The sequence below is a fragment of the Ailuropoda melanoleuca genome, chromosome 10 (assembly GCF_002007445.2).
Source record: "Ailuropoda melanoleuca isolate Jingjing chromosome 10, ASM200744v2, whole genome shotgun sequence".
In the NCBI taxonomy this organism is placed as follows: domain Eukaryota; kingdom Metazoa; phylum Chordata; class Mammalia; order Carnivora; family Ursidae; genus Ailuropoda; species Ailuropoda melanoleuca.
The window spans coordinates 88,758,068-88,780,925 of NC_048227.1; the positions used below are offsets into that span (position 1 = coordinate 88,758,068).

General features: G+C 40.4%; 2 protein-coding genes across 20 annotated transcripts in view; one reads left to right on the forward strand and one right to left on the reverse strand.

Annotated features, from left to right (window-relative positions):
* Positions 1-18,251, forward strand: part of ZC2HC1B (zinc finger C2HC-type containing 1B) — a 45,032-nt gene extending 26,781 nt beyond the window's left edge. The window contains exons 5-8 of the mRNA XM_019796136.2: positions 7,052-7,191; positions 10,409-10,517; positions 17,500-17,584; positions 18,049-18,251. Of these exons, the coding sequence (XP_019651695.1) occupies positions 7,052-7,191; positions 10,409-10,517; positions 17,500-17,570 (320 nt within the window). The 3' untranslated portion in view covers positions 17,571-17,584; positions 18,049-18,251. The remainder of the gene's footprint in view (positions 1-7,051; positions 7,192-10,408; positions 10,518-17,499; positions 17,585-18,048) is intronic.
* A 1,575-nt stretch (positions 18,252-19,826) lies between these two features.
* Positions 19,827-22,858, reverse strand: part of PLAGL1 (PLAG1 like zinc finger 1) — a 111,421-nt gene continuing 108,389 nt past the window's right edge. For all 19 annotated transcript variants that reach the window (XM_034669231.1, XM_034669238.1, XM_034669232.1 and 16 more), the window contains one exon: positions 19,827-22,169. In XM_034669231.1, the coding sequence (XP_034525122.1) occupies positions 20,930-22,169 (1,240 nt within the window). In that variant the 3' untranslated portion in view covers positions 19,827-20,929. The remainder of the gene's footprint in view (positions 22,170-22,858) is intronic.

Genomic DNA, 22,858 nt, shown 5'->3' on the forward strand with positions numbered 1-22,858 from the left:
ATTACTAATTCAGTTTCATTACTAGTAAATGGTCTGTTCAGATTTTTTAAATCTTCCTGACTCAGTCTAGGAAGATTTCATGCTTTTAGGAATTTATCCATTTCTTCTAGGTTGTCCAGTTTGTTGGTATACCATTTTTCATAGTAGTCCCTTATAATTCTTTTTATTTCTGTATTGTTGGTTGTATCTTCTCTTTCATTTCTGGTTTTTTTTATTTTGAGTTCTCTTTTTTCCTTGATGAGTCTGGCTAAATATTTATCAATTTTGTTTATCTTTTCAAAGAATCAGCTCTTAGTTTCATTGATCTTCTCTATTGCTTTTTTAGTCTTTATTTCATTTATTTCTGCCCTGCTTTTTATTATTTCCTTCCTTCTCCTGACTTTGGGCTTTGTTTGTTGTTCTTTTTGTAGTTTCTTTAGGTGTAAGGTTAGATAGTTTGATATTTTTCTTGCTTCTTCAGGTAAGCCTGTATTATTCTAAACTTCCTTCTTAGAACCGCTTTTGTTCCATCCCAAAGATTTTGAAACATTATATTTTCAAATTCATTTGTTTCAGTGTTTATTTAGATTTCCTTTTTAATTTCTTTTTTGGCCCATTGATTGTTTAGTAGCATGTTGTTTAGCCTATAGGTATGTGTTTTTTTCCAGTTTTTTTCTTGTAATCAATTTCTAGTTTCATACTGTTGTGGTTGGAAAAGATGATTTATATAATTTCAGTCTCATTAGATTTGTTGAGACTTGGTTTGTGGCCTAACATGTGATCTATTTTGGAGGATGTTGCATGTGCACTTCAAAAGAATGTATATTTTGTTGTTTTGGGGTGAAGTATCCTGTATCTATCTGTTAAGTCCATCTAGTATGATAATGTCATTCAAAGCCATTGTTTCCCTATTAATTTTCTGTCTGGATGATGTATCCATTGACATAAGGGGAGTGTTAAATTCCCCTACTAATACTGTATTACTGTCAATTTCTCCTTTTCTGTCTGTTATAGGTGTTCCTATGTTATAGGTGCTCCTATGTTAGTAATAGGTATTTAAGACTGTTATATCCTCTTGTTAGATTAATCCCTTTATCATTACGTAATGTCTTTGTCTCTAATTACATTCTTTGTTTTAAAATCATTTTGTTTGAGGGATGCCTGGGTGGCTTAGTTGGTTAAATGTCTGCCTTTGGCTCAGATCGTGATCCCAGGGTCCTGGGATTGAGTCCCACATTGGGCTCTTTGCTTAGCACAGAGCCTGCTTCTCCCTCTGCTCCTCCCCCTCCTTGTGCTCACACTCTGTCTCTGACAAATAAATAAATAAAATCTTAAAGGTCATTTGTTTGATATTAAGTATTGCTACGCCCACTTTTTTTTCCATTTGCATGAAATATCTTTTTCCATCCCTTCATTTTCAGTCTCTTTTTGTCTTTAGGTCTAAACTGAGTCTCTTCCAGGCAGCATATAGATGGGTTTTGTTTTTGTATCGTCACTGTATGTCTTTTAATTGGAGTACTTAGTCCATTTCTCTCTTTCTTTTTCTTTCTTTCTTTCTTTTCTTTCTTTCTCTCTCTCTCTCTCTTTCTTTTTTCTTTTCATTCTTTTTTTTTCTTTTCTTTTCTTTTCTTTTCTTTTCTTTTCTTTTCTTTCTTTTCTTTTCTTTCAGATTATTTATTTGAGAGAGAGTGCATGAGCAGGAGGGGCAGAGGGAGAGAGAATCCCAAACACTCTTTGCTGAGCGTGACTCTATACTGAGCGTAGAGCCCATCACAGGGCTCAATCTCATGATCCTGAGATCACAACCTGAGCTGAAAACAAGAGTTGGAAGCTTAACTGACTGCACCACCCAGGCACCCCTCTTTTTTTTTCTTTTTCTAAAGACTTATTTATCCATTTGAGAGAGACCGTTAAAGGGGGCAGAGGGAGAGAGAAACCCAAACAGACTCTACACTGAGTACAGAGCCTGACATGGCTCAGTCCCGTGACCCTGAGACCATGAGCTGAGCCAAAACCAAGAGTCAGACACCCAGCCAACTATGCCACCCAGGCACCCTTGAGCACTTAATCCATTTACATTTAAAGTAATTATTAATAGGTATGTACTTATTGCCATTTTGTTCATTGTTTTTTGGTTGTTTTTGTAGTTCTTCTCTGTTACTTTCTTCTTTTGTTCTCTTGTGATTTGATGACATCCTTGTGCTTGGATTCCTTTTTCCTTATTTTTTGTGTATCTATTATAAGTTTTTGGTTTGTGGTTACTATGAGGTTTATATATAACATCCTCTTTGTAGAGCAGTCTTTTTAAATTGATGGTCTCTTAAGTTTGAACTCATTCTAAAAGCATTACATTTTACTCCTCCATAATTTGTCTTTTTGTGTATCCCTTAACTAATTACTATAGATATAATTGATTTAACTGCTTCTCTGTTTTAACTTCCATACTAGCTTTGTAAGTGATTGACTTTTACTACATGTTTGCTTTTATCAATGAAATTGTTTCTTTCAAAATTTTCTTACGTCTGGTTATAGCCTTTTATTTTCCACTTAAAGAAGTCCCTTTAACATTTCTTGTAAGGCCGGTTTAGTGGTGATGAACTCTTAACTTTTGTTTGTCTGGGAAACTCTTTATCAATCCTTCAGTTCCGAATGATAACCTTGTCAGATAGAGTATTCTTGGTTATAGGTGCTTTTCATTTCAGCCCTTTGAATATAGATCATGTCACTCCTTTCTAGCTTTCAAAGTTTTTGCTAAAAAATCGGCAGATAGCCTTATGTGGGGATTGCCTTGCATGTAACTAGTTGCTTCTCTTCCTGCTCTTCAGAATCTTTCTTTATCTGTGATTTTTGACATTTTAATTATTGTGTGTCTTGGTAGAATTCTTTGGGTTCATTTTATTTGGGACTCTGTTTGATTCTTGGACCTGGATGTCTGTTTCCTTCCTCAGGTTAGGGAAGTTTTCAGCTATTATTTCTTCAAATCAATTTCTGCCTCTTTCTCTTGCTCTCCTTCTACATGGACCCCCATGATACAAATGTTAATATGCTTGGTGATGTTCCAAGAGGTCCCTGAACCTATTCTCTTTTTTAAACATTATTTATTTTTGCTGTTCAGTTTGGATGATTTCCACTACCCCGTCTTCTACGTTGCTCATCCATTCTTCTGCATCCTCTAATCTATGTTGATTCCCTAGTGCATTTTTCATTTTGTTATTGCATTCTTCAGCTGTCATTGGTTCTTATATTTTCTGTCTTTGTTGAAATTATCATTGACTTCATCCATTCTTCTCCCAAGTCCAGTGAGCATCTTTAGTACCATCACTTTGAGCTCTTTATCCAGTGGATTGCTTATCTCCATTTTGTTTAATTTTTTGTTGGTTTTTTTTGGGGGGGAGTTCTCTCATTCTTCAGTTAGGAACATATTTCTCTGTCTCTTTTTCTCACTCTCTGTTTGTTTCTATGTATTTGGTAGGTGAGTTATGTTTCCTGATCTTAAAGATGGTGGCCTTATGTAGAATATATCCAAGGGGGCCCAGTATTGCAGTCCTACTCTGGTCACCAGAACCAGGAGCTCCAGGAGTGTCCCCTATGTGGACTGCTTATACTCTTTTGTTGTGACTGGGCCATAACTGCTGTGTGTGCACTGGGGGGTGGGGCTGGCCCTTGGCATAGCTGGCTGAGAGGCCTGGCTGCAGCTGCTGTGGGTGTGCTAGGGGTGGGATTAGCTCCCAGCGCAGCTGGCTGAGAGGCCTGGCCACAACTGTTGTGGGCTTTCTAGTGTGCCAGAAAATCATCTTAATAATTGCTTCACTTTTGCTGGGTGCTAATGAAAAAGTAGCTTAAAATACTGTGAAAGTAGAAAGATCTATGGCCATGATTTTGATAATACTTTGGCAACAAGCCTCATACAACGACAAAAAAATCTTTTATGATTTAAAAGCAGTACTTCCTTTTAATAGCAGAAGCTACAGGATTGATATCTACTTTATAGTTCCTGAGACAAATAAATGAAACTATGTCAGCTGTCATGCTGTGTCGATTTCTCTGATTTCCATGTTGGATTTTTTAATGTGAGAATTATTGTTTCCTTAAAAAATAATTCCCTTTGTAAGGCCTCATCAAATGTACAATTTGTTTTTCTGCCCTTACATTCTTATGCCTTTAAAATACAGCTTTATAATTAAATTCTTCCCTGTGCCCTTATTATAATTTTTATGCACCAAACAAAATGATTATCTAAAATAGCATATTTTCATTACTACTCCATTAGTTAGACTGTGTGGGGATTTTATATTAGCCCATATATTCTCAGGCTTAAATACTAGAAAATTTGTACAGACATAACTGGGGTTATATATAAGGGAGCCTATTCATGAGTTTGCAGGTCATTTCCTTTTTTTTTCTCAGCATGATTCCTCCGTGACTCAGTTTTTGTGACATGCATTTGTTTACTTTCATTCTTACTAACTTAAGTAAGTCTGCTAGTCATTCAACTTTCCAGGATCTTGTGACACTTTATAGGAAAAACAGTATAGAATATTTGTAATTGAGATTCTCAGTGAGAGGCCTGGGACATTTGGTCCCCATTTCACAGGCTACATAGACATGGGTACTCAACAAAACACTTGCATTTTAAAATGGCACTTGTTTGTCTACTTTAATGTTTTTGAGGTCTGGCCACCTTCCCCATAGCTGTCCTAAGAACCCATTTGTAGTCAGCCCTTAAATATCATTATGTATTGAAATAAATAGCACATTGTGATGTTCATGACACCATTATTGCTAGAGAGGAAGAGGTGACTCAGATTGAGATGAGGGCAGAACATGCAAATCAGTCATGCTGTGTTCAGATTATTGCTGCAAAAAAAATTTTTTTCCATTCTCGGAGTATTTGAAGTTTCCTTTCTCTGCCCCTTTAAGTCTGGGCTTCATGTCCCTCCTGTGGGCTCCTGAAGAACCCAGTGCTTCCTCCTTTCAAAGCTCATACCACAGGTGGTAATTGCTTCTTTGCCTAGCCTTCTAGTTGTCTCCGAGACTTTTGTTGGGAGGGAAATACACTTCAGCTTTGTTGTCTCCATGGTGGCAGACAGTGCCAAACACACAGAAGGGTGGCAGTAAATCTGTGAACGAACAGGCGGAGTAAGGAAGCCATGCAGTCACTGCTGTCATCATTGTCTTTGCACATTGACCCTGAGTAGGTTTAAGGGTAGCAGCATTTCTGATATGAGCCTTGACTGTCAGCTGGTAAAACTGAAGAAACCACCAAACTAGGAGCGGAGTTGTGAATTGTTTTCTACATCATTATAAATGAGTTCTGCACAATAATGGCACTTTCAATTTTCCTTTTATAAGCGATTTCATTCCTGTTTGGTAGTTGGAAACACAATCTTGCTGGGCCTGTTTCCTCAGAGTAATGGGATACTCCACCCACCCATTATACTGAGCCCTGTGTGGATTATCTAAGTTAATTTTCACAGTAGCCTGGTGAAATCAGTGATATGTAGGGACTGGGGAAATTGAAGCTTAGGGAGATTGAGTAACTTGCTGAAGTTCACACATACAGCAAGTGAAGAGCTTGCGCTCAAAACCAGTCAGGCAGGCTGTGGGGCCTTCATCATTTCCCAATGCTATCCTATTTTTTTTTTTTTTTTGTCTGAGGAATTTATCACCGTGGGAAAACCCTTTCTGTATTGGAACGCTTAGTCCTTGATTACAGAGACATTGTACCTCCCAAGTATAAACCAGTGCCTGGCACGTAATAGGTGTTCAATACGTATCGAATTAATTAAGTACTGCCTTCCAGAATATGAAATAAAAGGTTAGGCTAAGTGCTCACCTTTTACTATATTCCAATTTCTTATATATTCCAATTGTTAATTCTATGAATATTCATTTTAGGAAATTATTTGTTCAAACAGAAGACGACTCTGATTTTTTAAAAAGATGCCTTCAAAAAACTCTTAACCTTGAAGACATCACTGCTTCAAATATTCATCCGTACATGTAGAAATTATGACTATACACTAACCCAAACTTCCATACAGAGTCTGAGGTTGGTGCTGTCTCAGAACGTTCTTATGTTGCTCATATCCACTTTGTCATCCCTTAAAGGTCCCTAAAACAAAACAAAACAAAGCAAACAAAACAAAAACAAATCTCACATTCCTGCTTACTTTAGAGGGGCGGGCTCCAAACTGGCTTTGCTGTGAACATCTCCTCATTCTAAAAAGACTGTGGAACTTTCTCACTTCCCATTTCTCTCACTGTTTATTAATTACAAATGAGAGCCAAACAGACCAGTACATTTCGCACAGAAACACAGAGGGTTTAGTGCCCACAGAGCTGCCTGGGAGGTTCTAACAACAGAAGCTAAAGCTGTTTCTGGAGCCACTTTCCCATTACCCCTCCTTCTTTCCCTTTTCTACTTTTTGAACCCCACCTTTTTCCTTTTACTTCACCTCCTTCCTGAACTTATTTGCCTCCTCACTTAGGAGTTTAGTGAAAAAAATCAACCCCTGCAAAAGCAGTGTGTCTTTTTTTTTTTTGCCAGTGACACTGGCATCAAATCCCACTCCCAAAGCCACAAAGTTGAAACATCTTTCTCCTTCCATAGGGAAGGAGAGTAGCTCCATAACTTCTGTGTGACCTGTCTCATGCATTACCACTGCCTGGGCTTCTGAATCTTCTGTGTCCTTCAGGACATCATCAATACTAACGTTCCGTGGTTCTAGGACTACTTTCTTTACATAAGGATTCACTAAATAATTCATTTAATTGGAAAGTTCCTAAGTATAATGAGTCTATTTTCTAAAAAGTATATCATGTAAACACTTTAAGGGCACACTCTTAATTGAAGTAAGTGTATAGGCAGAAAAATGTCCCCCTTGCTATGTCCTTTATTTGCGCCCTTGCATACCTTCCCCTCTGACATAAGCTTTCTCAAACCAGAGTCTGGGACTTTGTTCTTTTATGTTGGAGCAGAGTTCATATCCCATTTATTTCATGTCATGTAGTCCATTCCAGAGTTGTTTTTGAAATGTTAATTGCCTTTTGTTGTTATCTTTGCATTTAGATTATATTCAATGCCCATATTGTATGAGGAGGTTTAATGAAACTGCGGCCAATCGACATATTAATTTCTGCAAGGATCAGTCTTCTCGCCGAGTGTTTGATCCAGCCCAAACAGCAGCCAAATTGGCATCCAGAGCGCAGGTAAATATCTCTCCCCAAGTGTTGGCTCTGTGCCCTCGCGTGCTCAGGGCAAGCAAGTAGAATTTGCTAGGGAACCTAAGTTACCCATCCTGAGAAGTGTAGGGATCAAGATAGCTGATCACTGTCACTCATCCTTATGGAAGTTGCCTTCTTTTGAGGTTTTGTAGCTAACAGCACCTTTGGGTGTTGTAGAAAAAATATTTCTACAGTGTTTGAAGCTTCTAAGGATGAAGCTTTGAATATGTAAGTAGATTTTCTATAGTATGACAGTAGAACTCTGTCTTATACAACAGTGGTTATCAGCCTTACCCATCCAGCAAAGCATCGGGAACCTGAAGCACAGCCGCCGGAGTGGGGAGGCCATCACACTGAAGGCTGCTCTGTAGGTCGTGGGTTTTGCTCTGTAATAGAGGAGAGGGGTAGTGGCCTTCTATTTAAAGCCACAAAATCAGCAAGTTAAAGTAAATGAATGGAAGCAGCTGTTTTAAATAGGTACGGGTAAGTAAAATGACAGCCTGACCAGGAAGACAATAGATTAATGAAAACAGAACTGGAGTCCAGCAAACAGCTTCATAAACATCAGAGGTCCCAGGGATATAACTTACAGTACACTGCAAAAGCTGTTAGTTTCATAAACATGGCTCAGAAACCAAGGAAAGATTAAATTGGTCTGAATACTTGAGGGTATGAAACATATGTAGAAAGATTTCCATGAAATCCAGTATGTAATAGGGGTGGGAGCCTCTCCAACAGTAGCATATCCCACAAACTGTGGACTCTAAGCTCTATCTCCACATACATGTCGCAGACACTGTGCTGGGTGCTGGTTGATCAGCATTTGTAACTCAGCGAAGGTGGAGGACGTGGAAACAAGGCAGTGGGAGGCTGTGGTAGTTGACATGTGTGGAACACTGTGGAGGAAGAGGCCAGTGTGAGCCATGGAAAACTTCAAAGAGGAGCAGCATTACCCCCTTGAATATCAGATGGGTTCACCAGCCTAGAGTGGGAGTTGGGGAGAACATTACAAACAAAATGTCCAGTTTGTGGCCTGAGGAGCTCACCATGTGGCGCTAATGCATGGAGTGCCTGTGGGATGTGATGGAGAAGGGACAGGCAGGGGGCATCAGATCTAGAACAGCTTTCACTTGAGTCAGTTCAGAGGGAAAAGAGGAAGTGGATAGATGCCCAAAAGCCCGAAGACCTGAAGCAAGACCTGGAAAGTCCCCGTGAACCCAGGAAGTCCTCCTCTCCACCTTCCCATCTTGTCTCTCCATCCCGCTATGCTTCTGGCATGCTCTTCTCTCTGAAGATCGACTTTCTTAGCTTTCCTGTCTAGTTGTTCATTATTTGCCTCATGTGTCATTCTATGGGCAGTGTAGACTGGTTGAATAGTACAGACTAGAGTAACACAGAATTGGTTTTTTAGAAAGATCACCTTTGCCAGTAGTGTTCAGATGGATTGGCCATGGTTAGGAGCCACAGCAACAGAGAAAGAATGAGGGGCCAGAGTAAGAGGACAAATGGGCTGTGTGTGGAGAAGAATTTGAGAAAGAGTGGTTGGGACTGAGAAGCTGATAGGATATGGGGTGACAAGAAGGGTTTTAGCTGCAGAGCCTGGGAATGTAGTGTACTGTACATCTAGATAAAGGAACAGAGGAAGGAGGAGACAGGTGTGCTGGTGGGGCAGGCAGGGTGGTTACGATAAATATAGTTAGAGATTCAGTATTTCCACTTAGAAATAGCATGGGAGCCATGCAATATGGAAGGAGCCCAGATTCTGCAATCAGTAGCCAGGGTATGACTCTCAATTCTGTAATTTATTATCTGTAGGTAAACTTATGACAATTAAATTCTTTGAGACTCACTTTAATCTATACCTTGCCATGTTGTTGGGAGGATTATAGGCAATATAAACAAAGTGCCTTGAGCATAAGGCTCCTCTGCCTTTCCTCTTTCCACGCTGCCCCACCCTCCCTCCCCCTCCTCTCTGGTGGTCCTTTCTTATTGGTAGGATGGGCACCAGAAAATCGGGGGGTGTATGACTGCTTTGGGCTTGAATTCATCAACTGAATTTTGGAAACATTTTCTAAGTAAAACTATACCTTCTAAAGCAGCACGTTTCTTTGAATGGTTCTAACTAGTCCACGAAGTTAGTCACATTAGTGGGGCCAAAGGGAGCCCAGGGAAGCAGCAAACGGAAGTGCTTTTTATTCCTGAAGAAGGCCAGCTGGCCGTCCTGAGTGTAACCAGTGACTTGGCCCTGTTCCTCTCCTTGTTTTCCAGAACTAAGTGGTTGGGAACACAGAAGAAAAATTAGTTGCTTTCTGAGGAAACTCACTGTCGGCCGTATCTGAACAGCAGTCCTTGTTTCTCTTATGCCAGCTTCACCACTCGGGCCCTGGCTCATAGTGAGGCTTATTCAGTGTGGAACAAAAAGGGAGGGGTTGTTTTACTTCTGAAGGGCTGTTAACAGCACAGCTGAAATGTGTTTCTATTTTAAACATAATCAACTTTAAAAATGTGTTATACCCTTAACCAAAAGAGACCAATATGGGCCTCTGAAAATAGCTGTCTTTGTTGGGCTGAGGATGAGCTGCCTGCTGTAACCTCATAGCTATCCTTGCCCGAGTGAGAATTCTCACTTAGAGTAACAGGTTATCTTTATACAGTAGTTGCCATGGAAATGTGGGGACCAGTAGCTAGGTAAGAAGCTCCCAAAAGACCTTTTGGTCCTTATTCTGTGTTAACGTAACTGCTCTGCTACTGCTGCTCGGCAGGCAGGGGTGTGGTGTGAGGGTGATGGAATTCCATGTTTAAAACATTTGCTGCCTGCCAATGTCTGTTTTTCTTCTCTGTTCATGTATTTAAAAACAAAATCATCTTCAAGTAAAATGAAAAACTAAAATGTTCCATAACTATCCTTATTGACGTTAAGTGATTTCTTATGTCTCCGTACAACTAATTTTGCAGGATTAACATATCACCACTCCCCTAAGGGGTTGATTATGGAATGAAAGTGCCAAAACCCAGACAAGGCTCTGAGAACCACAAGACAGCAGGCAAACTAGGGCACAGGGTGTGCATGTCCCCTTCCCCTGGGTGCAGCAGGTCCTGGAGAGGACTACAGTCTGCCGCTGGTTTAGTGGAAACAGCCTTACCTCTTGTGCACTACCTGAAGTTACAGAGTTGTTCCCCTTCTCTCTTGCTCTTCCTGTAGGCTAGGGCTCAGATGAGTCCAAAAAAAGAGCCAACTGTAACCAGTGCTGTGGGAGCCCTGCTGCAGAACAGGGCCCTGGGGGCCCCAAACGTGGCCCCAACTAGGCCAGGTGAGTTGGCGTAAGTGTGTCAGCTATCAAGTGAAGCACCGGGGGGAGCCACTGTCAGCTTTGGAATTTGTTGGCAGTTGGCAAAGGTTTGACATCAAATGTTGCTTTTGGATATAAAGATATGTGGGTTTGTTTGAGGTTAAAGCTTATTTGCCAAGAAAGAATTTTCCTAATTTATCGGGATTCGATAACTCTGTCAATATACAGAGTCAGATATCATTACAGCAGCATGGTCTAAACCATCATTCTCTGGTCTAGTAAAATCAAAAAGAGGTTAAGAATGGGAGATAACAGTGTGCCAGGTATTGTGGGGAAAATAAAAAGAAAACAAATAGCCAAGATATGGAAACCACCTGAATGTCTGTTGGTGGGTGAAAGGTTAAAGATGTTGTGTGTATACACGATGGAATATTATTCAGCCATAAAAAAGAAGGAATTTCTGCCTTCTGTGACAACATGGGTGGACATTGGGGTCATTATGCTGAGTGAAATAGTTCAGACAGAGAAAGATAAATACTGTGTGATCACATTTACATATGGAATCTAAAAAAAGTTGAACTCTAAAAGCAGGAAATAGAATGGTGGTTGCCAGGGGTAAGGGTGGGGAGGGGGAAGCAACGGTCTCAGGGTACAGACTCCCAAGTATAAGTTCTGGGGATCTCTACATGTGGTAACGATAGTTAGCGATATTGTATTATATCTTGAAAGTTGCTAAGAGAGTAGATCCTAAATGTTCTCACTACACACGTGCACACACACACCCCAGAGGTACTAAGTGAAGTAATGGATTTGTTAACATTTTTGTGGTAGTTACTTTGCAATATATATGTGTATCAAATTATCACATTGTATACCATAAACTTACACAGTGTTCTATTCACTTACATCTCAATAAAGCTGGGGAGGAAAAAGGAAAGGGAAAGTTTCCTTGCTGAACTAAATAATTTCTCTCAAGTAGCAGGAAGGCCTAACTGCCATTACGGTACTTACCATGTGCTAGACCCATTTCATTTTATCCTCCTAGTAAGCTTCCAAATGTTTTAATCTGTGGGAAGGGAAACAGGCTCAGAGAGGATGGTATTTGTTCAAGGCACACGACTGGTAAACAGCAGAGCTGAGTGAGATTATCTATTTTGCTACCTCTCTTCACTGAGCTGCCTTAATCAATGTGGCAATCTTCTTTATGATCACCATTGCGCTATGAAGGCAATGTGAATTAACTCATGACCATATTGGCACCTCTGATCAGGTGTCTTATTTTGAAGGTGTTATCAGAACCAGAGTAGGAACTGCCAGTCTCACAGTCCATACAGTCACCAGAAAGGTTTATTATTAGTTTTTAAATTCCTCGTGAGTTGTTTATCATGGGGTAAAAATGGTATGGGGCATTTTAAAAAGATTATCCATAACTCTATAAACCCAAGTCGTCTTCTCTGTTCATGTATTTAAAAACAAAATCATCTTCAAGTAAAATGAAAAACTAAAATGTTCCGTAACTATCCTTATTGACATTAAGTGATTTCTTATGTCTCCATACAACTAATTTTGCAGGATTAACATATCACCACTCCCCTAAGGGGTTGATTATGGAATGAAAGTATTAGTTTTTTCCTAATCTATGAAAACTTAACAATGGCGTTTTAGTTTTTAATTAGAAAAAAAATAAATTCAAATTGTATATGAGTTTATTTGGTAAAACTTTCACTAAGCTGTATTTCTAAAGTATAAAGATTAGTATCCTTCAGAAGAGAGAAATTCTTTATATTATGGTTTCTTTTCTTATTTTTTCAAAGATTGTATTATAATGTTTCCCTTCCAGTGAAAAGCCCTCCTTTAAGTTTGAAGTTAAAGCTTACTTGCCAGGAGGGAATATTTTTTTTTTAAGATTTATTTATTTGAGAGAGAGAGAGTGGGGGGTGGAGGGGCAGAGGGAGAGAGAGAGTGTCTCAAGTAGACTCCATGCTGAGTGTAGAGCCTGACACAGGGCTCGATCTCATGACCCTGAGATGATGACCTGAGTCAAAATCAAGAGTCGGATGTTTAACTGATTGCGCCACCAAGGCACCCCTCAGGGGAACATTTCTTAATTCATTGTGATTAGAGAACTCTGACAGTGTGCAAAGTCTGATCCAACTACAGCAGTGGAGTCTAGGACCTTCATTTCCTGGTCTAGTAAACTCACAAAAAGATTGGGAATGTAAGAAGACAGAGTGTCAGGTATAGTGTTGAAAATAAAGGAAGGTTTCTTCCTTGGACTAAGTAATTTCTTTAAAGTAGCATCAAGGCATAAGTGAAAAGATCCTAAACTAGAATTCAGAAGTCTTGTGTCCCAGTATGTGACACATCCCAGTATATGTGACACATCCTGTGACGTGTCCCAGTATGTGATATTAGCCAGAATGTTGTAGAGACACCATTCTGATACATAAGAAAACAGATGAGTAGCCAGTAGGTCTAACTAAGCAAAATAGTGTTAGGTTTGCTCTTGACTTGTAATGGCGGTTTAGGACCATTGTGATGCTGCTAAGACAGAGGCACGTTCTGTACCACCACTGCCTCAGTGTTGTTCCTTGACCATAACAGGCCTGCCACTCCTGGGCTCAGGGCCCATATACACTGGTTGCTCCTTCAGCTGAAAACCAAACCAGTCCCCCACTAATCTGCACTGCTCGCTTCCTTCAGTTCTTTGCTGAGTGTCATCTTCAGATTGAGGGCCACCCCCTGCAACCTCTCCATTTAAACTTAATCAGATCCTCCATAATTTGTAGTTTCATTGAATAGCATTCATCACCATCTAATATCTAATACGTATTTGTCTTCCACCACCAAAAAGGAATGTAAGTTTCAAGAAGGTTGGGATCTGTCCACTTTGCCTATTTTTTTTTTTTTTACTTTTTTTAGTGTAACTTATTTTTATTTTTTGGGATTTATCCATTTTGAGTAATATTGACGTGTATCAGCGTTGCAAAGACTGCTGGGAAGACCCCGGCCTCCTGCCAGCCACAATAGTACAAGGGGTGGGGGTGTGGGGCACTCCATCATGGGTGTCGCTTCTACCAAATGGAACAAGAGCTTTGGTGTTTTCTGACGAAAAACCTCTTTCTTCCTTCCTGTGACTGGACATTTACTTGGTTCTTTGCAGAGCAAAGTTCCACCCATAAGTAAAAGATGGCCAAGTACATCTCCTTCCCAATGACTCAATTCCCATTTTTAGGGCCATTCTGTAGGATTCAGGCATCATCTCCAGAAGATCCCAGCTAATTACTTCCCACATATCCTGCTGCACACCCTCTCTCCTTCATTCGGCTCTGTCCCTCCTGGCCTCCTTACTACTGTTCAAACACTCCAGGCATGCATCCAACTCTGGGTTTTTGCATTTCCTGTTCCCTCCAACTGGAATGTCCTTGCCTGTATGCACTTTGCCTATTTTTAATTGTACTACTGTATCCCTACCTATTAGAATTGTTCATGGCACGTGTGAGGTGTTCAATTAATACTTGAAATATATGAGAGAAAGTAGGTATCTTGATTCTGTAATTTCCCACCTAAATTATTGGCACGTGAATTAGAATTGTTATGTGAATTAGAATTGTTACATTAATTAGCTTTAAGTGATAGTTTTTGTTTTATTTCAGGTTTAAGATGTTTTTAAAATTTAATTTCTTGTCTTTTCCTGTAGTCTCACAGCTTACATTTATTTTTTTTTTCTAAAGATTTATTTGTTTTAGAGCATGCATGCGAGCAGGGGCGGGGAGGGGCAGAAGTAGAGGGAGAAAGAGAGAGAGAACCTTAAGCAGATTCCACACTCAGCGTGGAGCCCAACGTGGGGCTCAATTCACAACCCTGAGATCATGACTTGAGCCAAAGTCAAGAGTTGGACCCCTGACTGACTGAACCACCCAGGTGCCCCTCATCTTCTTACATTTATATATAAAGTCTCCAGTGTTGGTGTGTGCTTAAATTAGTCATATTTCATTTGGAGTCATTCTGGGGAGGAAGTGTATTGAACATATAAGAAGTATATTGAGAAGAGGTGAATTCTCAAAAATATTTAAGGGTTGGAGAAAAGCACTGCCTTTCACTAATATGAACAGGCTCATGTGTGAACAAGATTTGCATCTTACTGTCCATTGTTTCTATTCTGCTCAGTCTTAATCTATTTGTAATATGAGAGTCTTTTAAAAATTGTAGTTGCTGGGCTTTGCTCTTTGTAGATTGATAATCAGTAGTTTAGGCCGCTTGGTGTCACTCGCCTTCCACATAAATCCTATTATTGTCTTTCATCTAACTGGTAGTTAACTCCCTAAAACTCCAGCTTTCATTCTTAAACTCTCTTGAGTAAAAGAAACATATAGTACCTTCCATGTACAGCCTTTTGTTCTAAATTCAGTCATGGGAGATACACGTGTGTAAGTCACAGTCCTTATCCATTATAGAGTCTTAGGAGAAGATGAGCACGTGCAGGAAGATCTCTGATGCAAGAAAGCATGTGATGTCATATGTGGTTGATTCACACAGCCGTGGATGTGCAGAGGACTCATCTGTTCATACATACTTATTATGCATGGGTGCTTCTTATGCCCATAGATTCTTAAAAGTCTAGGGAGAGAGAGAGTCAATTATATTGAATATTTAACAGTCAGAAATAAAAGTTCTAAGGGGATAGAAGAAAGAGATCAACTTTGCCCGCAAGGCTTTATGGAGGAGGGAGGTATCAGTCTGAGAGAGAAGCTTCGTGGAGGTCGAGACATTTGGGGTGAGCTTTCGGGATGAGCTAGATTTTGACCAGTGGAGAAAAGTTGAAGATGGAATGAGTAAAGCTATGAAAATGAAAATGCAGAGGACATACTCTGGAAACAAATGGCCTTTTTGGCCAAAGCATAGGAAAGAGGTAGGGTGTGAACAGAAATTATAGAATGGAAGGCTGGCCCTGGAGCCATAAAGGCTCAGCGAGGCGCCCAGACTATCTGTGATAAAAACAGACGCCGGCCATGCATCCTCCGGCACTCCCGCCTGTGCGAGTTAGGCAATCGCGGCGGCCTGGGAACTTCTCGTTTCTAGCTATGTTGTTTGTCTGCAAAAAATGCTTTTGAGAAACAGCATTTCTGAAAAGTATAATGTAAGAATGAATGCTTAGTGTAGAAAATATTGGAAAATGGAGAAAAGGTGTGAAGAAAATAAAAGTCACTTACAATTTCACATCCTGACGTGATCACTGTTAAACCAATATCTCCTTCCACTTCTTTTGCTTTATACTCTTTATTTTTTTTCCCCTCTCATCAAAGTAGGATTACAGGCCCTATACACATCCTGATTTTTTTCACTAACTCGTTTTGAAGATCTCCCTGTGGCAAAAGAGGTGGTGGTGGTGTTTTTAAAACATAGTATCACAGGGTGACTTAATTAGCTCTTTTCCTGGTGTCAAGCAGGTAGGTTGCTTCTACTTTTTTTTGCTGTGCTAAATAACTCCCTTCTTCATGGATAACAGCCCAAATTTACGTTGGACACTCTTCTAAGCACTCCCTATATTAACTTATTTAATCCTCACAGCGGCACAGAGGTAAATGTGCTGTTTGGATTCCTGGTTTACAGGCAAGAGAAGCACAGAGAGGCTAAGCGACTTGCTCAAGTAATTCCATAGATAGGGGCAGAGCTGACCAGATCTTTGTCTGCTTAGGGAAAACTGGGTCTGAAATGGAAACATTAAGGAGATAATGCATTTATAATAATTACCTACAATGTCTACAACTTATCAATATATTTGATATGTAATATGTAACTTGTATATATTGATGTATGGAAGTTGTTTGGGAGTGAGGTGTACATCTTCCTTCATTCTCACAAAGATTCTAATGTTCAGCTGGGAAGTGAGTTTATAACCTAGTCAGCAGATCTCTAACTAGCGGCTATTTTCTCGAGGGTTTGGATATCCAAGGGACTGATCTCCTGAGACGGTCCTGCCAAGCAACAGCTCCTCCAGTACTTACAGAGACTAAGATTCCTACGAAAATACAGTTCTGGGTTCTGGAGCTGTGTTGCATCATGTATTTAGTGAACTGCATTGTACAACTTTGTGGAGGTGGGCTCTGCTTTTATTTCTGGAGCCAGTGGACTTGAGGAAGCTAAGCATCTTACCTGTACTAGCACCCCCTCCTTAGCTATTTTAATTATGTAGCAAATGTAACGAGTATCAGAGGGTCAGTTGCTGATTCTTTGGAAGACCGAAAACTTGTAGATCTGTTGGTAAAATGAACACTGGAAATTTTCTATTCCTGTGTCTTTTGATAGTTTGATTCACAATTTCCTTGGGTTGTTTGGTGACTTCCCCTTCCTAAAACACTGAGTAGAATGGAGGGCTCTAGGACAGAGGGGCATTGTTCCATTTTACAAAAAATGATTTCTCTGAGACTCCTGTCCCATACCATGTGGTATAAAACAGACCGTGGTATGGCATGCTTATATCTATAAACTCTCTCATCCTCATACCTAATAGTGCTGCTGGGCACAAAGGAAAAGAATCCTGTTTGTGGAATGAGTCCATCGCTGTGTAAATAACCCCTGGGAGGAAAGGCATCTCATGCTTCCATAAGGCTTATCAGACCCTTTCTGGAATGAGAGCAGGCAAAGAACTGTGAAGACATGATATACTCAGGGAACATTTCGAAAGCCAGGACAGCAGTGGGGAGAGATGGGGAGAGTCAGATTGTTTAAATGGCAGAGCACCTGAGGTGGTGGTACAAGGGGCCCATCCATGAATAAGTGAAAGGCTAGGGACAGAGGAGAGAAGGTGCCTGAGACCGGCCCTGTTTTCTTATGATTTGGCCCAGGATAGAGACTGAGTACTGGTCTATAGCTACAGAACAGAACAGAACAAAAAGGAAGAGAGACTTTTGAATCCAATGTGAGGATTTCATAATCATTCCTTTTTTTTCTTGCTAATGTTTGCTTTTACATAATAACAAATCTGTTTATGTCTGCAAAGGATTAGCTGTGGACCCTGCTTCTGGAGCAAAACTCAGACAAGGATTTACTAAATCTTCTAAAAAAGATTAACTCCTAGAGGCCAGGTAAGAAAAAAAAATTAAGCTCTAATCCAGGTGTTTCTGATGATCGAATGTGCAAGATACAGTTAGTGAGCCTTTAAGAGAATGAATCCATAGAAGGCAAACCAAGAGAAATTTGGGTTAGCCTTCAGTTGGGTTAATAAGATGTGTGCTCTTGAAGCATACTTCATTAAACTTATAGTTTGAAAATGATATTCAGCTTCTGACTGGACTTAACAGGAAAGGGGAATGATCCCTCATCTTGCCCTGGAAGGCTACCACCATGTCCCTTTTTCCAAACACATTTCCCCCAAAAGGCACAGTTCCCTGAGATAGATACTGAATATCAGGGCTGCTCTAGAGACTTTCTTCTTAATATTGTGAATAGTTTGTTACAATAATTAAAAGTGTAAAGATGCCTATATTGTTTAACTTACGCAATGTGGAAACAATGAAGTTCTAAAGTAAATGCCTTTTATTGTTTTCAGACTGTCTCCCTTTAACTCATGAGCCTCGATGGCTGTGCACCCAGGAATGCCACCTAAGGGGAAGGAGAGGCAGACGGCTGTTTGTAAGCCCACGATTCTTCTTGAAACATCGTGGACAATAAGTAAAAACCAGATTCACCTTTTCTTCTTCATTACTCCCTTTAAACTTTTCAAAACAATATTAAACAACACATCAGCCTGTATGACCGTGGTTGACTTTTGTTTTAATTACATTTAATAGGTTTTTAAAGAAATGTTGCTTTGATGTTAGAACCTTTTATTAAAACAGTCTTTGGAGTTTTACTTACTAGTATTTACTCAACTAGGAAAATAGTATTTTACCTAACTTCAGTCTACATAATGTGAAATCCCATTTTTGATATTTGCTTCTAATGAACTTTAATCAGTAAGTAGTCCTATTGTAAGTGTCCATCTATATACCATGAAGAATTGTCTCACACCAGTGCACACAGCTTTTGAGGAAACACTGCCATGGAGGGACAGTTACAATCCCCGTCCCTTCCTGTGGGAAGGACGCTCTTAAGCGGACTCAGGCTATTTATTTATTATGGCCCAATCAGAAGCCAGCTGGTCATGCCACCATTGGTTTCATATGGCTCTCAACTGTTCCTTCTCTTTGCCGTCCTCAGGGTGAATAAACTTTGTAGAGTCCTTTATACCTATGCTTTTTCATGTAAGAACTTTTTTTTTCTTGACCTGAGGGAATTTCAATTAGGAATTAAGCCATCTTCCCTATCTAAATTTAAGTAGGAGAATCCCAACCTACTCCCATTTGTAGTGCAGCAAATGCAACACCTGAAACTCTTAGGATCTGTATTTTGGGGGACCTAATGCTGTTCTATGCTCAGGAAAAGCAGCTATGTGTCCTGGAATGGACTGAAGACTACTAAGCCATATAAAAGTATTTGCGGAAGCTTCTATGACTGGATCTTGGGCGATTTGGCTAAGGTGAGACAGTACTCTCTCTCCTCATGCTCTAGCAGATCGCCTTCTCTCAGAGAGGTAAGAGAAGATATAGGAATGGAGGTAGGCATCCCAGTGGAGTCCTACTGAAGAGATAACCTTTATCCCTTTGTCTCATTTCCAGCTTAGACTGTACCTTAAGGCTCTACCATGTCAGTTCCACATACTACAGCCCCGCCCCGGGTCACTTGTCTGCTGCCTGACATGGTCCCAGGCATCACTGGTAAGGGCTGTGGGCCAGGGTTTCTCACACTGGCCAGTAGGCTTCCTTGATAGGCAGAGGTACTCAAGGCTTCCTTCTCTCCACCCACTCCCACCTTCATTAGAGGTGAAACAAAAATAAACAGGCTTGTCAGATTCAAAGGGTCATAATACTTTCTGAAGAAATACCAATAAGGAATAGGAAAATTTCTAATTTGTACTAAAAATTGTAAGGACCAGTATAAAACTGGAACATGATAGCCCAGGCTACCATGGCTACTCTAGTAGCCAGTACTCTGACTTTACATCAGAAATAAATTACATAATATTATGGAAAGATCCAAATGTATGAGTAATTTTTAGAAATAAGCTAATAGTGCTAGGAACTTAAGCATATGAGCTTCCACCTTAAATCCTAATTTACTAAAAAAAAAAAAAAAAAAAAGGTAGCTCCTAATAGATGCTGGATAGTCAGAATAGTAGCTTCTGTGGGGGAAGTAATGACCAGGAGGGGGCGTGAGGGAGCTGAGGATGTTTTAATCTCCCTCTCCGTGGTTACGCGGGTGTAGTTGTATATAAAAATCAGTCAAGTGTGCAGGATTTGTAGAGTTTATTATATGTAAGATATATCTTCATATAGAAAGCCTCTAAACACAAAAGACAAAGGAGCTTTAAAAAAAAAAGGTTAGGTTTTATATTTTTAAAATTCATTAGATACCAAATTCAAGACATCGATTATAGTTACATTGCAAATGTTAACCTTTTTGAATAAAACTAATATTGACTTAAATGATGAATTTAAAATGCATTTATTGGTGATTAAAAATAATACTTAAGCAGAGTAGTATTTTAAGCCAGAGCAAAGAAAATTCCTGTTTAATATATATATATTTTAAAATTCCAGTAATATTTTCTTAAATTCCTGTTAAAAAATATAATCAATATTAAAGTCAGCAAAATGCTTTTTTTGACTGACGCCTGGATTATTTTACCACTTAACCTGGTTACACAGTGATTTTTTTTTTTCTGTCAGATGTAACTGACAACCAGTTTAGTCTTTAAGATAAATGAAGTGATAACTCACATTGTAGCATCTTGTGGAAAATATTCAAACTACATTTAAAATGCTTTTTAAAAATGGAGACGTCTATTATTCCACAAGAAATTGTTTCTGTAAAACTACAGGTTGGCTATGGCAATAGTAACTAAACTACATCCAACCCTGAAGGTAGAAAAATCCCTGAAAAGAAATACACAGCCTAGTTATAATATGCAATATAAAGGTTATTTTCTTATTTTAAAAATTCTCCCATTTTGGAGAAATCCAAACCTTTCCATAGTTCCCTTACTAGGCAGTGCCACATAAAATTAGTTAACATTATTATGATCATGGCTTACGATTAAATTCAATTTGACAAACACCTATATATAGCAGCCCTCATTTGGATGTCGGTTATGACAATATTTGCAGTTCCATTAAAGAATACTTGCTTATTAAATTTGGTACAAAGCATGAACACTCAGGACAGATTGGCACAATACATGCAGTTCGAGAACTCTTCTCATCTCAAGCCAGTCATCACTGAATAAGCCATATTTCAGTCCTGCTTTCCAAATCTTTGTATTATTATAACTGATGTTTAAAATGCTTCTTAAAACACCTTCCAGAATAAGAAAAGTACGCTTTAAAAACCAGTCATCTGAATGCATGATGGAAATGAGGCAGGATGGCAGAGCCAGTGCCAGCTGGGAAAACATGGGGAATGGGAGGAAGGGGGAGCTGGCCCAGGCTCATGGTGCTCATGGCTAGTGAGGGATCTTGTTGCTGCTGCCCCAGACAGCCTAACCTGTGGGGCAGAGACTCCCCAGGCCCCAGGGTGAGAGTGCTATTCCCAAAGGCATTTTGGGTAGCAGGGGGGGGCAGCTGCCAGAAGCCCAACAGGGGGGAAAGGTCCAGAGAGGCAGGTATTGTGAGGTTCACAGCATCCGCAGGTAGCTCCTTGGGCAGGTTTACTTTACCAGCACTTCCCTTCGCCAGATCAAAACCTGGGGTGAGCTTGTGAGGTGACTGAGGCTCTTGCAGAGGCAAGTCCTCAAGCAAACTGATATTGCAAAATCCTTTAGTATCTGTTTTGAGGGGCAGGCTTGCAAGTGGGGAGTATGAGGTAGAACTGGTGTTGTACTTGTGATTCTGGAGGGGAGGGGGAGGAGAGCTAGGAGACGTTACGGGGTGGAGGGGGGCCAGGGGCTCTGGCAGCGGTTGTACAGGCTGGGAGGTTTGATCCGAGGGGTTGTGGGGGTGGCTGTGTACCTCAGCTGGCAAGCTACTTGCAAGCCCGTTCTGTGCAGGAGCTCCTAGAGGAAAAGGAGACAACGGAGCCGACTTCAGTTGGAATTGGGGAGAGATGGAGTGGAAGGTGCTCAGAAGGTCTCCAGACTGCAGACTCTCTTTCATCAGCTCCTGTGAGTGTGTCTTCTTGGTATGTCGAGTGAGGTGGTCTTTGCGCCCAAATCTCTGGGCACAGAACTGGCACAGGAAGTCCTTGCAGCCTGTGTGGACCACCAGGTGGCGCCGCACGTCCTTCCGGGTGTAGAAGCATCTTTCGCAGTGGTCGCACTGGTGCTTCTTTTCCTTGGTTCCGCTGGGAGGCTTTTCTTCAGCATGGGCTTTGAGGTGGTCCAGCAGCACTTCTGTGCTCCCTAGCTCCAGGGCACAGACCCCACAGGTGAGGTCGCCGCTGCTGGCCGCATGGAGGGCCAGGTGCCTCTTGTAGCCCAGCATGGTGTTGTACTTCTTCCCACACTCCTCACACCCAAAGGCCATTTTGTTGGGGTCATGAGTTTGGAGGTGGTTCTTTAGGTGGTCTTTCCGGTTGAATGTCTTCTCACAGTGAGCACACTGGTGAGATTTCTGGGGCGAATGGGTAGCCATGTGCCTAGGAGCAGAAGGAAAAATTTCATTAGACTCAGTTTTAATAGTCAAATGTGTGGGGATGATACAAAAATGTTACTAGCTTTCTCTAGGTGCTGGCTTAAGAGATTTTCATTTAGAAAATAGCTTTTCTGTGTTTCCCAGGTTCTACGGATATATAACTTTATAATAAAAAAAAAACAGGCACTACATTAAAGGTCTAATACAATTTTCATACCTGTAAAAACATATTCAGAAATATGTGAGAAAAAAATGAGAACATATTTTCCTCATCTATACAAAGATTTCTAAACAAACATTTAAAAATAATGCGATTTTCAAGAGGTGGTTAAATGGGTATTCTGTGCTCTTTGGAAATTACTGAATTTTCAAAAGTGACCCAATTTACCTTCTACACAGAACCCCAGGCCCCCCTCACACTCCCTTCCCAGATTTTAGGTTATTGTTCCTAAATATAATTCCTGCTTGGTCTTTATTGATTGAGGCAAAAAATTCAGGCCACAGAAATAACACTGAAAAATCTATCCTTATCCTCAGAAAGTGTTCACTTGGACCCAGAACACCACCCCACTGCCTGTGCTCTGAGCCTGAGCCTCATGCCTAGGAGATCCTTACACTTCCATCTCCATTCCTCTAGTTAGTACTTTCCTATCAGCTCTCATTTCAGAGGTGTGCAGCCCCTGGCGCCAGAGG